Genomic DNA, 17,651 nt, shown 5'->3' with positions numbered 1-17,651 from the left:
CAAGTCTAATCAGATGGTGAGAACAAGAGGTGATGAAATAGAGGAGTCCTCTACTGCCAGAATCGATAGAATGGAAAGATTGGTTCAGGAAATGGCAGAGACATCGAGGCAACAACAACAGTGGCAACAATAGTGGCAGCAACCACAACCTCCACCTCCGGCACCACCCGTGCTAGACTTACAGAATGATGACCGAATAATAGCTCTCACAAAAGAGTTTAAGAAGATGAAACCACCACAGTTCCATGGTGGATTAGATCCGTTGATAGCCGAAGCATGGGTCCTCGACATCGAAAAGCTATTTGAAGTGTTCCCTTGTTCGGAGACACTGAAAGTGCTTCTTGCTACCTTTCTGCTAGAATATGAAACAAGAAGATGATGGATGTTAATGCGTGAAAATCATAAAGATGTTAATTGGGCGAAATTCCTAGAAGTCTTCTATGATAAGTACTTCCCTCAGTGTGACCGTGACAGGAAGGTATCGGGGTTCATGGAACTAAAACAAGACAGCATGACAGTGGCTGAGTATGAAGCCAAATTCACTGAATTGGCCAGGTTTGCACCACATGTGATCAATACCGACTACAAGAAAGCGAGACATTTTGAAGGTGGGCTTCGAAGTGACATTCTAGAAAGTGTAAATGTCCTGAAGCTGGAAACCTATATTGGGGTGCTAGATCGGGCCATAATGTCAGAAGCTAACATAGCTAGATAGACTAAACTAAGGACAGACTTGAAAGGTAGTAAGAGATAAGGCTTCTTTTCAAAGAAGAAATTTTTGAAGAAGCAGAATACGGGCTCCTCCAGTACTTCTAATTCTTCCCGAGATACATTCCCAATGTGTAATATTTGTAGTAAAAGGCATCGTGGGGTTTGTTACTGTGGCTCAGGAGCCTGTTTTAAATGTGGTAAACAAGGGCATATAGGCAGAGATTGTAATCAAAATAGTGGAAAATAGCTGCTAGCTCAACGGCATCAATTCCAAAATCGGGAAATACTATGAGATCTACTACCACTAGCGATACCGTGAGGCAAGAGAGAGTTTTCGCGCTTGTTCCGGGCGATACACAGAATGCTAACGCAGTTGTCTCAAGTACTATTTCTATATGTAATCAGGATGCTGTTATGTTAATTGATTCCGGATCAACACACTCTTTCGTAACATGTGCATTTGCATCTAGATTAAGTAGACCTCTAGAATTATTGCCATATCTACTATGTGTATTTGCTCCATCCAGGGAGTCTGTATTATTTGAATCTATATATCGTTTTTGTGACATGCGAATTGGGAATGCTATTCTGTATGTCAATTTGTTATCCTTGAACTTTAGGCACTTTGATATAATTCTAGGCATGGATTGGTTAACTAAATATTGTGCCACCATTGATTGTGTGACAAAACGGGTTGTGTTTAGACCACCAGAGCAAGAAGAAATTGTGTTTGTAGGTAACGGGGTAGTACCTCCACCTTATTTAATATCTGCAATGATGGCATGTAAACTGATCAGGAAAAGGTGCCAGGGTTATTTGTGTTATGTGTTGTCTGAACAATTCGTGAATGTTGAATTGAACAGTATCCCTATTGTTAGAGAATTTCCAGATGTGTTTCCAAATGAATTACCAGGGGAATTGGTGGATAGGGAGATAGAGTTTACGATTGAAATTATGCCAGGCACCCAGCCTATTTCTAAAACTCCCTACAGAATGGCTACTGCTGAAATGAAAAAACTAAAAGAACAGCTGCAAGACCTACTTGATAAAGGGTTTATCCAGCCTAGCCCTTCACCATGGGGTGCACCAGTGTTGTTTGTGAAAAAGAAAGATGGAACCTTGCGTTTGTGCATCGAATATCGACAATTGAACAAGGTAACAATAAAATATAAATACCCCCTATCCTGTATTGATGACCTGTTTGACCAGTTGCAAGGATCACGAGTGTTTTCCAATATTGATTTGAGGTCCGGGTATCATCAGTTGAAAGTGAAAGCAGAAGATGTTGAGAAAATCGTGTTTCGAACAAGGTATGGCCATTACGAATTTCTTGTTATGCCATTCGGGGTAACTAATGCTTCGGCGGCATTTATGGACTTAATGAACCGAATTTTTAAAACCTACCTTGACAAATTTGTTGTGGTTTTTATTGATGACATTTTGATATACTCCAAGAATAGACTTGAACAAGAACATCATTTGAGAACTGTTTTGCAAACACTTAGAGAAAAGAAATTATTTGCTAAACTCAAAAAGTGGGAGTTTTGGTTGGATGAAGTTATTTTCTTAGGGCATGTGATCCACAAAGAGGGGATTTCAGTGGACCCATAAAAAATAGAGGCAATTGTGAATTGGCCTACACTGACAAATGTAATAGAGGTCCGCAGTTTCATGGGCTTAGCCCGGTATTACAGGAGGTTTGTGAAAGACTTTTCAAGGATAGTTGTACCTCTTACCCAATTGACACGCAAAGGGCAACCATTTGAATGGAATGACGAAAGAGAATCTGCCTTTCATGAATTGAAAAACGAAACTGACCACTGCACCAGCATTGACATTGCCCACAGGTACGAAAAATTTTGTAATTTTCAGTGATGCATCTTATAAAGGTTTGGGTTATGTACTAATGCAGAATGAAAGGGTAATTGCCTACGCCTCTCGGCAGGTGAGGCCACATGAGAAGAACTACCTAACACATGATTTCTAATTGGCCGCAGTTGTTTTTGCTTTGAAAATTTGGCAGCACTATTTGTATGGGGAAAAATGTGAAGTCTACACAGATCACAAGAGCTTGAAATACTTCTTTACACAGAAAAAGCTAAATATCCGGCAGAGGAGATGGCTTAAACTGATAAAGGATTATGATCTTGAAATCCAATATCACCCTGGGAAAGCTAATACAGTTGTTGATGCCCTAAGCAGAAAGTCGAAGGGGAGTATGGCTTGTTTGCGTACTGAACAGAAAGAGATCTTGTAAGATTTTGAGAAGTCTGAAATTGAAGTGGTATTGTGTGAGCAGGGCGGTTTGATAGCCGTTATTTCAACGGAACCGGCAATCATTGATGAGATTAAACATAAACAAAAAGAGGATAAATTCCTCAAGAAAGTGATTGATGAATTTGAGACAAGTCCGAAAGCAGACTTCAGCATTGAAAGTGAAGTGTTGAGATTCCAAAACCGAATGTGTATCCCAGATATTCCGGAACTAAAGAAAAGAGTTCTAGATGAAGCCCACAAGTCAGTATTCACTATGCATCCAGGCAATAACAAAATGTATCGGGATTTGAAACAAAGCTATTGGTGGCCTAAAATGAAGAAAGAAATTGCAGAGCATGTGTCCAAATGTCTTCAATGTCAGCAAGTAAAAGCTGAACACCAAAAATCGAGCGGTCTACTTCAACCTCTCCCTATTCCTGAATGGAAGTGGGAGCATGTGACTATGGATTTTGCTGTTGGTCTACCTCGGACTCCTCGAGGTATGGATTCTATTTGGGTTGTAGTTGATAGACTGACTAAATCTGCACATTTTCTACCTGTTAGAACTACAGTTGATGCTTATAGACACGCTACTATATATGTTGATGAGATTGTCCGTTTACACGGAGTTCCAGTATCTATTGTGTCGGATAGAGATCCGAAATTTGTATCTAGATTGTGGAAGAGTTTGCAGAAAGCTATGGGAACAGAACTAAGGTTTAGTACCGCATTCCACCCACAAATAGATGGTCAATCAGAACGGACTATACAGACGTTAGAGGATATGCTGAGAATGTGCACCTTAGATTTTCAGGGGAGTTGGGAAGACTATTTGCCACTAGCAGAATTTGCATACAATAACAGCTTCCACTCCAGCATCGGTATGGCACCATACGAGGCTTTCTATGGTAGAAGGTGTAGATCATCAATTTGTTGGACAGAAGTCGGGGATAGAGCTTTACATGGGCCTGAAATTGTGCAAGACACTTCTAAGAAAATCAAAATTATCCAACAGAGGCTCAAAATAGCTCAGGACCGACAAAAGAGTAATGCAGATGTTCGAAGAAGACCTCTTGAGTATGAGGTTAGTGACCATGTGCTCATCCGTGTGACTCTGATAAAAGGCCAAGTCAGGTTTGGAAAGAAGGGTAAGTTGTCGCCCCGTTACATTGGGTCGTTTCAAATTCTGGAAAGGCTTGGTCCAGTTGCTTATCGAGTTGCTTTGCCATCGAGATTCGAACAAATCCATAATGTGTTTCATGTCTCAATGTTGAGGGGTTATCTTCGAGATCCGTTCCATGTGATTGATTATCACCGGGTAGCTCTTGATGAAAATATGGAGTACGCCGAATGGCCGGAATGAATCATTGACCGGCAAGTAAAACAATTGAGAAGCAAGTCCATCCTAATGGTGAAAGTGGAATGGAAAGAACACTATGGGACAGATGCCACGTGGGAAAAAGAGGATGAAATACGACTATGCTATCCACATTTGTTTCCCGACGAAGGTAAAATAAGTTTGGTGGACCAAACTACCTAAAGAGGGGAAGACTGTGATAACCCTGTGTAGACGCGCCCTTGGGCCTCATGCTACAGTTCGGACTCAAATGTCATGGTTCTGAATCTAGTCTCTCAAAGTGCAATGCAAGACCGATAAATCACCAAAGAGTCCAAATCCGGCAAATCGTTTTGGAACACTGATTTTTGTAAAGAAGTGCCAAACATGGACTGCTTTGCCAGATACAGAGTCGCCACCTAAATATTTTATTTTTTTGGGGAAATTTAGGAAACCCTGGCTTGTGCCTAAGGCCACGTGTCCGTCATCACCAAAGTTGCCTCGCTCGGGAACTTGGGTACGATTGGGGAAGGTCAGCTATGAGCACCCCCACTCGCCCGATCAAAGATCGGCCACTACTAAACATGATATCTAGTTTTTGAAAACACATGTGTTCTTATTCCGCTTAATTAGCTAGAATTACTATGTTATGTGCACAGCAAAACAAGTATAGACTAGATCGGCTAATTTGGAACAAAGCATCGCATATCCGTTTGTTTGGAAAATGGTTTAAAGTTTGCTACTCGTAAGTAGGCTAAAATGCGGATTTGATGAATTGTTCCAATTCAAGTAATCCAACCTTCACCCACAGGCATTCAGGCAGTTATATCAACTAAGCAGTTAGCCTCATGGAAAGCATGCTATCATGGTAGTCACTCACACATAGGCAAGGATGCTAAAGCATAAAAACTTACCGACTACTCCAAGCCAAAACAAAAGATAGTTAGTAATCAATGCATGATCCTAGTTCATGTTAAGATGGCTAATGCAACACATGCAAAATGCAACTAAGATAGGCTCGGCTATTCTAAGATGGCATATGAGATGCTACAGATAACATGTATTCAACTCAGAATTGAAATATAATGCAATTAGTATGATACGCCGAGCCCGGTGCATGCAAGACAGATGAATGGATGCAATCATGCGAGCATAGGGATGCTAATTGAAACATGCCTTAAAACTAACTATCATAAGTTGGTAAATAAAAGGGGGAAAGACGTGGGGTTGGAAGACATGTATCATACACATGCACACTTATTACAACAGTTGGCCCTCTCGACTGAGGGTCCGAATAAATAATACAACACCAACTAGCTAATCTAAGCTAATCTAATTAAGCTAGTTATTACACAACCAAAATGAATAATAAATTACAGCTAATTATTACACAACTCTAATTAATTAACAAACTAAGTAAGCAATTAAACTAGCATGCAAACTACATGAATGTGGACTGCCTCAACTCTGCCTTGAATGATAAAGGATACATGCATGCTCGAGTCGCCTTGTCAGGAAATCCATCGCGATGCCCCGGCTTACCTTTGTTTGCAATTGATTTCAAAAATTTGCACAAAGCTCCAGAGAGATGAAACTCCACCCCGGAAAACTGTGGGAAGGCTGCCGACCAGCTTATAGGCATGCGAGACCAACTACCGACCACCTTTTGTGGTGGAAACTAAAGAAGGTGGTCAGCCTGCCAGAAAACCTGGTCGGCCGACCAGTTTCTTTTCCTGGATTCTGTTTTTCGGCAACAAAGGGAAAGAGAGAGGCACGACAAGGTATTTGCAACACATGTGTGCATGACCACTCTCCCCATCATTGCATAAGCTCTAGGGAGTGTAGTCCTCGACCTTCGGGACACCGGTCATGCATCTCGATGCATGATGGCCGAGGAGTCGAATTGCACGACTCAATGTGAAATGAATGCATATACAAGCACCTAAAGCCAACAACTCTGTCATGGGTAGTCAAGAGTGTCGGTGACCAGGAATCAAGGCACGTTTCGTCACTTTGAGTACGAAACGTCCCTCGTTTCCTGTGTTCGGACTAACTCCTATTCCGAACACAATGCAACAAACAATGGCATGCACAATGCGACTTTAAGTATGCAACTAAGTGATGCAAACATCCAAAGGATGACATGCAAGCATGCAACTAGCATACACAATGCTATGAACAAATAATGGCATACTCAATGCACGTGGTACTTAGCATACACAATGCACCTAAGAACTAACATACACAATGAGATGAACAAGGCATGCACAATGCAATGATCAATCATGCGACAATGTGGCATACTCAATGCTATGGAATAGAATGGCACACATCAATGCAAAAATGGACTTAAACCAAAATGAATGGTCCTCAGCCACACCCAAATCAGTGGCCAAACATGATGAAAACAAGACTCCAAATCTCATGCTAGCATACACAGTGCAAGGACCTAAGCCCAAGGGCACAAAATGCAACTCTATAAAAGCATTGAAAGGATGAAATATGGCATACGATGACACATGTTCCAGCTCTGAAATGACATACAAAATGGCTCTGAATCGTGCTAACAACTCACACAATGCATGTTGAAAGGCTCAAGTACCGAAGCCAGAGGCATGCAAGGCGATGCTCAAATGACAAAACCAACTCCAAATAGACCTTAAGCAGGCCCAAAACAGTGGCAAAATGAGCCAAGATGGTGGCTTGAAAGGCATAAGAATGAAGCTCAACGCAAAGGCTCATAAATGGGGTATAATGATGCAACTCTCAAGCACATTGAAAGAGTGACAAACATAAGAATATGGCCAAGAAATAAACTCTGAAATATCATGCTCAATGATGCTAAAACATGCAAACACCTCAAGTTAAGCATGCAAGGGGATTCAAAACTCAAGGCTAAGCAAGGCTATTACACTACAACCATACATGGAAAGCATCATTCGACCAAGGGACCTCAAAACAGAGCTAAGGCAGCCCAAAATATGAACAAAATCAGTTTGGAGCATGGCCAAAATATGCTAGCATAGAGGGCCAAAACAACATGCATTATAAACTAGTAAACATGATTTACACTACAAGCATGTGAAGCATATGAGAGGCTACCAAATCAGCCAAAAATAGAATCATAGCATGCCAAATGATGGCCAAAAACCCATTGAAACATGACCAATACATGCAAGAATGAGTTGTTACTTTGATTGGCTATGCAAGGGATTGTTCTACACATGCAAGAGGCAAACAAAAGGTGACCAAACCAGCCACAGACAGAGTCTAGGCAGGTCCTAAAAGTCACTAAAAAGGGCCTGAACCAAGGCTAGGAAGTGTGGAAATATACGCTCCTTTGGAAAGCCAAAAATGCAAGCAAACAAGGCCAAAAGAGAGAGGGTCACCCCACTCTGATTTTGGACCTCAAAACCACATGCCAACCACTAAAAATCCGCTGGATTTCAATGGCTAAAGGGCCAAGCAAAGCTCAATACAAAGGTCTCATGGCATGGCTCAAAACAAGGCTAAATAGAGCATACAAGAGGGTAGATGACCCCCAACACCAAAAGAGCCTTAAACAAACATGAAAATCACTTAAATATGAACCCTTTTTCAGTTGAAAACAAAGCTCAAATAAGCATGCAAATGAGGCTAAGAGAAGGATCAAAATAATGCTTAAAAGAGGGAAAAGTGATTACCCTTGAAGCTCATCAAAACCAACAAACTTTGGAACCAAAACCTAGCTCTTTAATCTCTCAAAACAACCTCGAAGAACCTCAAATCAATGGTGGAAGTGTATGGTTATGAGGTGTAGTGTAAAAGGGTCAAGAACAATGCACCTTATGAGCCGAAATATAGAGATATAGAGAGATATGTATTGTTTTGCCTTAGAGAAATTCTGAACCTGGTTCAAGGAGGGGAAGGGCTTCTCTTATACACAAACAAGGCCAAAGCTTCTTCAAGAAGCTAAAAAACAAGGCTCAAGATCCTCCATATGGAGGATACAGTCTGTGCCTTCTAGCTGGTACAGCTGGCACCCACTCAAACAGACAAAACAGAAGGGAGCTGGCCGACCAGAAAATGTGGTCGGCCGACCAGGGTAGGTGGTCTCCCACATAGAAAAGTGCTCGGTGGCTCCATTTGGTGGTCTCCACTTTGAAAGCAAGCTAGTGGTGTGGTGGGAGACTAGCAAATGTGGCCCAAAGACCAAGAAAACCAACTTCCCGACAAGAAAATCGGCTGGCCAAAGTGATCTCCAAGGAGAAAAGGTGGTCTCCCACCCTTGTACACCTCCCAAACACGGAAAACAAGGTTCATGCCAAAAATGAACCAACACGGATGCAAAACGAGAGTTTGGGGGGCAAAACGAGAGTTTGGGGGGCAAAGCACGCGGCCGGGTGCCCCGAAAACTGGCTGTTGAGCACCAAAAGTGGCGTACAGCCACAAAAGTGGTCTCCCGGACCACAGTGTCTCTCTAGATAGAGGAAAGAAGGTGTGTTCCAAAAACCGTGCCAAACGGAGAATGTTAAGCGGGACCGAGCCGAGGCGCGTGGCCGACGGCTCCGAAAGCTGAAAACTAGTCTCCAAACGGGAACAGTGGCCTACGACCATGAAAAGTAGTCTACGACCACTGAGAGATGGTCTACCAGTCCTGTCCCTCCCTTTGGGAAAACAAAACAAAACTTGGTCCACGGACCTAGCCAAAGCACAAAAAACGTTCCGAGGCTTGGAGGCAAGGCTCTTAGCCGAAACTTCGAAACCTCGAAACGAGCACAACATGCACGATCACCGAGCGCTCAATCGATCACGTCTGAGCCTTATGGTTGGTCAAAAATTGGGTGTCTACAGTTGCCCCTCTTTGACAGAACTCGAAAGTCACAAGTGACGGGAGTGAATGTCAAAGCCCAGAGACGACTCATTTTTGACAAGGTCGAAGACTTAGACAAACAGGCAAGATAATCAAAGAGATATGCTCGCAGGCAGGGGCAGAATGCAAAAGACATGCACGAGGCCGAACATAACCTATGATCATGCAAAGAAAATTGTAATGAAGCAAATATGCACAATAAATGCAACAATTTAAGCAAGCGAATACAGACCAAACTACATCTCATGCAGAAAGGATGTAAGAGAATTGTACGATTCTCGCTACGTCTCACACGGAGAATACAATACCGTTCGGTTCGTCTGGTCGCACCAGCTTCAAATGAGCCGTACATACAATATCGTCTGGTTACACCAGCCTTGAATGAACTGTACATACAATATCGTGCCTGCAAAAGAGAGAAACTTAACAAACACAACATAGTTAGCAACATATGTTCAACGCTATATCGAACGCGGATACGTATGACGCGCGATGGAAAAGTGCATAGCAATGCATGCGAAACATGCGTGACGACGCAAGTAAAGTATGGGTGCGTGGTCATACCAGTAAAACATGTACAACGATGCAAATAGTGTGCATAACAATGCAGGACAAGTGCAACTTCAAAGCATGTTTGAAACAAAACGCTGAGTAAAGAAGTGCAAGCCTCGAAGAGAGCAACTCAAATGCGACCTCCGATTTACCTCTCGGAGGGGTCGCAACGTACTCAAAAAGGATACACCTTGCTCTTGGCGAGTGACGGTGAGCCACGCATCGAAGACTTGATTCGAAGTTCCCGCGGAGGTGTTTCACGCCGAAAAGTGCACTTTTCTTGTACTTTCTCGAGAGCCGGGGACTCCCATCATCACCAAAATTCATAGGGAGAACAAAGGGACCTGGGAGACCGCCTAGGAAGGGCACCAACTAGTTTTTGCTCACAGGGTGGTCGGCCAGCCAGAAAACCTGGTCGACCGACCAGTTTTCTAAACTTGGGGCAATTTGGTCCTTTTATGCTCGGTTCGTTAAATACACACATCCCAATCACTTTCGGTCACACCCTTTAGGCCGAAATCAGCCCCCCTTCCTTCCTAGACCATTTTCTCCCTCAGATCTGTGCTTTATACACGTTTTCCAATGACCCACGCAAAGTTGTTTCGCGAAAACTTCTAGTTCTCTTCACTTTGAACCGATTAAAAGTTGATTTCGGAGCTTCTTTCTCCATTTTCACTACTTGAGGTATGTTTTTCTAGAAGTTTGGCACATTTTCTCGGGAGTTCACTTTTGTTGACATTTTCCTTTCCTGAGAGTTGACTTTTGTTGACTTTTTCCTATTTTGGCTTATTTCGCTCATTTTTGCTCATTTTTGCAGACATCATGTCATTGCCTCCGAGGATTCGTCCTTTCGATCCAGAGAGGTACGACCCTTAGGAGCACGTCCTACCTCCTACCACCTTCCATCATTTTACCGACTTTGAGCGACGAGCACCCGCGGACCTACTGCTACGGGAGCCTGAGTCTCGCTTATCTCAACAGGCGCGAGAGGTACGTACTTCCCTTTTACATTCTCCGCAATGTATTCTGTATTTCCTGCACATTTCATGCTTTCGCTATGTATTTTTTATCGGCTCGTTCTGAACACATTCACGCACCATTCGATCAATTTGGCACACAGCTCATATGTAACCATACTTTGCTCATTTTAGCATACAGCTCACAACACAGTATTCTGTCCATTTAGGTACGCAGCTTGTTCTGAACACACGGTTCATTCTTATCACACAATTTGTCTCGAGCACACAGCTCATTTTTTCTGGCACACAGCTCATTCTTCTGGCACGCAGCATACCTTTTGGGCACACAACTTGTCTTTCGGGGACACAGCTCATTCTTTTGGCACACAGCTCATTCTTCTGGCACACAGCATACCTTTTGGGCACACAACTTGTCTTTCGAGGACACAACTCATTCTTTTGGCACATAGTTCACTTTTCAGGCACACACCTCATTTCTCGGGCACACGGCTCACTTTCGAGCATGCAGCTTATTTCTTGGGCACACAGCTCATTTTCGGGCACGCAGCTCATTTCTCGGGCACATAGCTCATTTTTCGGGGACACAGCTCACTTTTCCAGGCACACAGCTCATTTCTTGGGCACACAGCTCATTTTTGAACACGCAGCTCATTTCTTAGGCACACAGCTCATTTTCGGGCACGCGGCTCATTTCTCGGGCACACAGCTCATTTTCGGGCACGTAGCTCATTTCTCGAGCATGCAGCTCAATTTTCGAGCACGGAACTCACTTTTTTGGGCACGCAGCTCACTTTTCCGGGCACGCAGCTCATTTCTCCGGCACACAGCTCATTTTCGGGCACACAGCTCATTTCTCGGGCACACAACTTATTTTCGGGCACACAGCTCATTTCTCGGGCACACAGCTCATTCTTCGCACTGCTCACTTTGAACACACGGCTCATACATTTTCATTTGCACACAGGTCATTGTTAATTCTGAAACACGCAGCTTATAAATTTTCATTTTTGAACACAGAGCCCATTCACTTCATTTTGAACACACAGCTCACACATTTCAATTCTGAACACGCAACTCATACATTTTCATTTGCACGCAGCTCATATTGAACACACAGTCCAGTTACTTCATTTGCACGCGGCTCATGTTGAACACACAGTCCAATTACTTCATTTGCACGCGGCTCATATGTTTCATTCCGAAACTGAATACACCTGTTCGTTTTGAATGCAGGTCTCTTCCCGTTCCACACGGGACTATGGATCGATCCTTGCTAGGGAGTGGTATGCGGAGCTCCCAGATACTATTCGCCATATCGTGGATGAGGCAGGATTTGGACCTTTCTGCGCAGGGCTATCTTGTTATCTGGTGAGCAGGACCCTGATAGGGGCACTTGTGGAGAGATGGTGGGACACCACCAACTCGTTCCACTTTTCAGCTACTGGGGACATGACGATGACCCCATTTGACTTTGCCATGTTGACCGGCCTTGACATGGCCGGCCGACCGGTCCCTTATGACGCAGATATGGGTGAGTGGGAGGCGGCTTGGATATATCAGCTGGGAGTCCGCCCGCCGATCGACAGATCATCGGGTAGAGTTAGATACACCTGGTTTGCCATGCAGTACAGAGGGACTATGCCCGAGACCGTCGAGGAGATAAAGCAGTATCCTCGGGGGTTTTTGATGTTCCTCCTCAGGACCACTTTGTTCTCTGACAGGGGGAACACAGTTGGACTTTATCTGCTCAAGGCTTTAGTAGACCTATCCCAGGTCAGCCAGTATTATTGGGGCGGCACTGGCCTCGCTACCCTTTACTGTTACATGAGTGCGACCTCTCGCTGGCGGGGGAACATAGTCGGTGGCTACTGGAGAGCTTGGGAGGTACTCACTATCCTCTTGATTTACACACCTTCATTTCATTATCTGTACACTGCACACACAACACACTTTTCATTCTATACTCTACATTCTGCACTCAGCATTCTGTATTTTCCGTATATTCTGTATTCACATTATGCACTCAGCACTCTATATTTTGTATACATTCTGTATTCTGATGGCCGTTGTTCTGCTTTTCACAGCTATGGGTTTATGCATACTTCTCGACGTTGGCCCCAGAGCTCGAGATGGAGGCACCTCTTGAGATCCCCTACTCTCGCAGATTCGAGGGTCGGTGCCGGCCGAGTACTCGGGAGACTCTGCCCTTCCTTCGATAGTTCTTTGATACTCTGTGGGCGACCGAGGTAATCTAGAACTCTCAGTTCTTCGACAGTGCTTTGGTTTGTCTTGCATATTTATGACATCTAATCAATTTGTGCACTTGTTATCCGCAGATCACTTGGGAGCCCTGGATACCTTTGGGAGGAGATACCTGTTTCTGATTCCCTGGGGCATGGGCCTCTTCTCGATACCGGATTTTATTTGAGGGGCCAGTGGGCAGGGCCTGGTTTCTGGGGGATCGCTTCATACGTCAAACGATGGGTGTCCCCGATTAGGGTATCCCGACAACACCTCCAGAGGATATGCGGTCCACTGAGACACTCACTCCCCGGGAGGTCGAGGAGGCTATGATGGGCACCGATATAGTTCGGCTCTTGGAGGAGGGGGAGTACGCGACCTACCACCATACATCCTTGATGCCCCCATTGACAGGTATTCGTACTCCCACGAGGAGGGCTGCCGGTGCATCATCGTCGAGCCGAGTCCGGGCTGCAGATACCCCTTCAACTAGTAGGGCCAGCACATCGAGAGGTGGTGCTGGACTGATTTCCCTGACTTACCAGCATGCTGGGTGGCCAGACCTCCCAACCCAGCTGACAGGATGGCGGTACGGGACATCTTACCTGATTCCATTGGAGCTGCCAGTGCCCGATCATCGATATGTAAGTGACCCTGACTCGCCACCGGTATGCTTTACAATTTTGATGTAACATTCAACTTTTTAGACATTCATTCATTCACTGATGACTTGAGCTTGTACTTGCAGCCTCCTAGAGAATATTGTGATGGGTTACTCGGAGTGGTGGCCTCACTCGAGAGCATGGTTTTGCAGAGGGAGACGCAACTGTTCATCGCCGGTGTTTCGGTACTTTCCAATTTTCTTGCATTTATCATACTTCTGATGACATGCTGAATTTGACCATTTCACTGCGTTGGTTGACTGCATATGTAGAGCACATCTAACACACACCACATTCATATAATGTATCCTCATGCGCCCATTCTATGTAGCTTTCCTATCTCTACATCTGATATACATATTGGCTAACGTATTCAAATTGCCCTCTCTTTTTTAGATGCCACCGCTACAGGCTGCATCATCCAGGCCTTCTCGAGGAGATGGGAGAGGGGACTTGACTCGCAGCCGAGGCAAGCGTAGAGAACTGTAGACACCCCATTTTTGACCGACCTTGAGACTCAGACGTCACCAGTTGAGCACTCGGTGATATTGCATATTGTGCTCGTTCTGAAGTTTCAGAGTCTTGGCAGCGAGCCTTGTCTTCGGATTTTCAGACTCTTTCACGCCTTACCTCGGTTTGTGAACCAGGCTCAGTTTTCTCGGTTTCTCTTCCCGAAGGGAGGGAGAGGTCTCGTAGACCATCTCTCAGTGGCCGTAGGCTACGTTTTGTGGTCGTAGGCCATTTTTGCCCGTTTGGAGTCCGGTTTCCGGTTTTTCAGAATCGTCGGCCGTGTGCCTCGGTTCGAGACCGCTTAACCATCTCCGTTTGCTCCGGTTTTTGGCATACTTCTTATTTGCTCCCTTTTGAGGGACACTGAGGTCCGAGAGACCGACTTCGTAGTCGAACACCACTGCCAGTGCCTAACAGTCAGTTTTCGGGGCGCCGAACTACGCGTTTCGGCCCCCGAACCTTCATTTTGCATTAGTTTAAGCTCATTTTTGGCGGGGACCTCTGTTTTATCATTAGAAAGGTAGTAGTGGGGTGGGAGGCTAGTAATTGTTCTGTCAGCCAACTTTATCCCTTCATCGCCCTCCGTCGCCCGATTTTCTTCACTTCAAAGCCAATGTTGAACACCCTTGGGCCATTTTCTTGAACCCTAAACCCCATATTTGTGATGTACACATCTGGGAGGCCACCAATATTTGGGGGCCGGCCAGTAATTGTTGTTGACCCTTTTGAACCCCTTTGAAAAGTGGGTTGTTCTCTCTCCTGGTTCACTTTTTCCAGTGTTTAACCACAGGGTTGTGTTGTGCACACATCAGAGGCTCTCTTTTTGTGGTGGCCGGCCATTAATCACACTTGACCCTTTTGACCCTTGGCCGGCCGGCCATAGGAAGTAGCCGGCCGGCCACTTGAAACCTAGATAACTGGACGGCCAGAATCCTTACATCAGCTACAGTGCAAATATGCATTTGTTTTCCCCCCAGATTCTGTATCCGGGGGGCTGCTTTTTGGAGGGAAACTTGGTTGGTTTTCCCTCCATTTTTTTCCCCTTTTTTCCCCTCATTTTGCCTTTATAACAGGGGCTCCAGCTCTGATTTTAGGGTTACAAAAAATCCCCCTCAAGCCTCTTGTTGTATCTCTCTCCCTCTATACACTCCAAGCCCAAAACCTCTCAAGTCCAATACCCTTCTCTACACCACCACCTAGCACCACCCTTCCATCCTTCATTCCAGCAGCTGGAGGTGATTCTTCAGAGCTTAGGAGTGCTGCAACTCAAGCCAAGAGGCTGTCAAGACTTGGTCTACAAGGGTGAGCTCCTTTTTTCCCTTTTCTACCCTTTTCTTGATTCATATATAAGTCATTCTTGGTTGTTGTTTTGGGCTCCGACCCAAACTGGAACTAGGCTTATTTTGAGCCAGTTTTCATGTTTTTTTAAGGGCCTCTCACTGTTTGAGGCCTCCTTGTTGCACTTGCTTCATTATCCCTCTTGTATGCCTATTCCTTGTGTAGTATTTTTGGCCAACGTGTAGACTGTTTTGAGGCATGTCATAAACTTTAAAGTTTCTTATTTTGAGCCCTTCTTCAACATTGTTGAAGGGCTCATTGCTGTTTGAGGCTTCCATTTGCTACTTGCCATTATATCTCTCTTTTGGCCATATTTTTGCATGATTTGTTAGCCTCTTTTGCTTCTGTTTTTGGGCTGTGGTCCGAACTATAAATGACCTTATCTTGACCCCCTATTCATGTTTCATTAAGGGTCTTTCATTGTTTGAGGCATCCTTTATATACTTTGTGTTATATCTCTCTTTTGGGCCTTATTTTGTGTAGTATCTTAGGCTCGCATGCATACTATTTTGGGTCTGTCCATCAAATGTAAAGTGAAATATTTTGGGTCTCTCTTCAACATTGTTGAAGGGGCCCTTTGTGTTTGAGGCCAGAAACCACCACTTGCTTCTTTGGCCCTCTTTTGGCCCATTTCTTGCATGAGATCTTAGCCATACCTGTGCTGGTTTTTGGGGTTTGTTATAAACTGTAAAACATCATATTTTGGGCCCCTCTTCAACATTGTTGAAGATTCCTCATCTTTTTGGGCCAGCAACTGTGGCTTGCTTCTTTATCTCACATTTAGGGCCATATTTGCATGCTAGTTTTGCCCTATTTTTGTTTGCTGTTTGGCCTTGCTTAAAACTGTAAACATGCTTGTTTTCGAGCTGCCTTGAATCTGTCTTCACATGTCATGAGCAAATAATGCATGCTTGATGTAGCTACAAGTCATTTCATGTGCTTAAATCTTGCATTTCAGGACCATTTCATGCATCGGGTGCTATATTGTCTTGATTCGGGGCTGTTTTGGGTCATGTTTTGCTGCTGAAACTTGCATGTTTGTATGCCATTTTTCATGCCTTGCCATGTCTTGTTAGAGTGGCATTTGGTGCCTTAGGGTCACTCCTCGGTTTGCGTGCATGTGTGCACGCATTTCGAGTGTCTCATTTTCATCTAATGGCCTCTTATGCGAGTGTGGCTGAGGTCCACTCATGTTGGTGTAAGTCCATTGTGCATTGTGTATGCCATTTCATTTCATAGCATTGTGTATGCTAGGTTGTATGTTAGCGCATCGTGTATGTCATGTTACCTCGTGCATCGTGTATGCCATTTCATAGCATTGTGCATGCTAGGTCGTATATTAGTTGCATTCATGCATGTCATGCATATTGCATCGTGCTTGGGATAGGAGTTAGCCCGAGCACGGGAAACGAGGTACACTTTGTACTCCGAGTGACGGAACGTGTCTCGATTCCCAGTCACCGACACTCCGGATTATCCATGATGGAGTCTAGGTTTTGTTTTGTTTTCACGTGCATTCATTCTATATTGAGTTGCACAATTCGACTCCTCGGCCATCATGCATCGATATGCGTGATTGGTGGCACGAGGATCGAAACATGCATACATTTGTGAAAATACATTGTCATGCCCTTTTCCTGCTCTCTGTTGCAGCAAATCAAGAATCAACAGTCTTCAGGGGCTTGGCGCGCTTTCCAAGAATAAATTGCAAACAGAGGCTAATCAGGGCATCGCCGTGGATTTCCGCGCAAGGCAGCCCAAACATACATCATTCAGAAGAGTCAAGGCAGTCCTTGGCTTGCATGCCAGTTTACAGCTTTCTTAGTTAATTTGTAAATTAATTAGGAATTTGTATATATTTGGACTGTATTATTTGGACTATACTATTCATTTGGACCCTCTGCGCGAGGGCAATACTGTAATAAGTGTGCGTGTGTGTGATGTATGTCTTCTAACCCCACGTCTTTCTCCCTTTTATTTACCCACTTATGATGGTTAGATTAGGGCATGTTTCAATTAGCATACAGTATGATAGCATGTTTGCATTCATTCATCTGTTTTGCATGCACCGGGCTCGGCGCATCATACTAACTGCATTGTATTTCAATTTCAAAGTTGAATACTTGTTAGCTGTTGCATCTCATATGCCATGTTTAGAATAGTCGAGCCTGCTATAGTTGCATTTTGCATGTGTTGCATTAGGCATTTCCGTA

General features: G+C 44.3%; 1 protein-coding gene across 1 annotated transcript; it reads left to right on the top strand.

The window, feature by feature from the left end:
• The first annotated feature begins 388 nt into the window (after positions 1-388).
• Positions 389-13,115, top strand: LOC145795963 (uncharacterized). The gene is made up of 5 exons (XM_082880918.1): positions 389-690; positions 10,525-10,570; positions 11,921-12,055; positions 12,772-12,859; positions 13,024-13,115. Exons 1-5 carry the CDS (start codon positions 389-391, stop codon positions 13,113-13,115), a joined length of 663 nt encoding a protein of 220 aa, XP_082737044.1.
• Positions 13,116-17,651: the final 4,536 nt, after the last annotated feature.

The sequence above is a fragment of the Camellia sinensis genome, chromosome 7, assembly GCF_055761805.1.
Source record: "Camellia sinensis isolate YWXY chromosome 7, ASM5576180v1, whole genome shotgun sequence".
NCBI lineage: Eukaryota > Viridiplantae > Streptophyta > Magnoliopsida > Ericales > Theaceae > Camellia > Camellia sinensis.
This window is presented reverse-complemented; position numbering and strand designations above follow the sequence as displayed.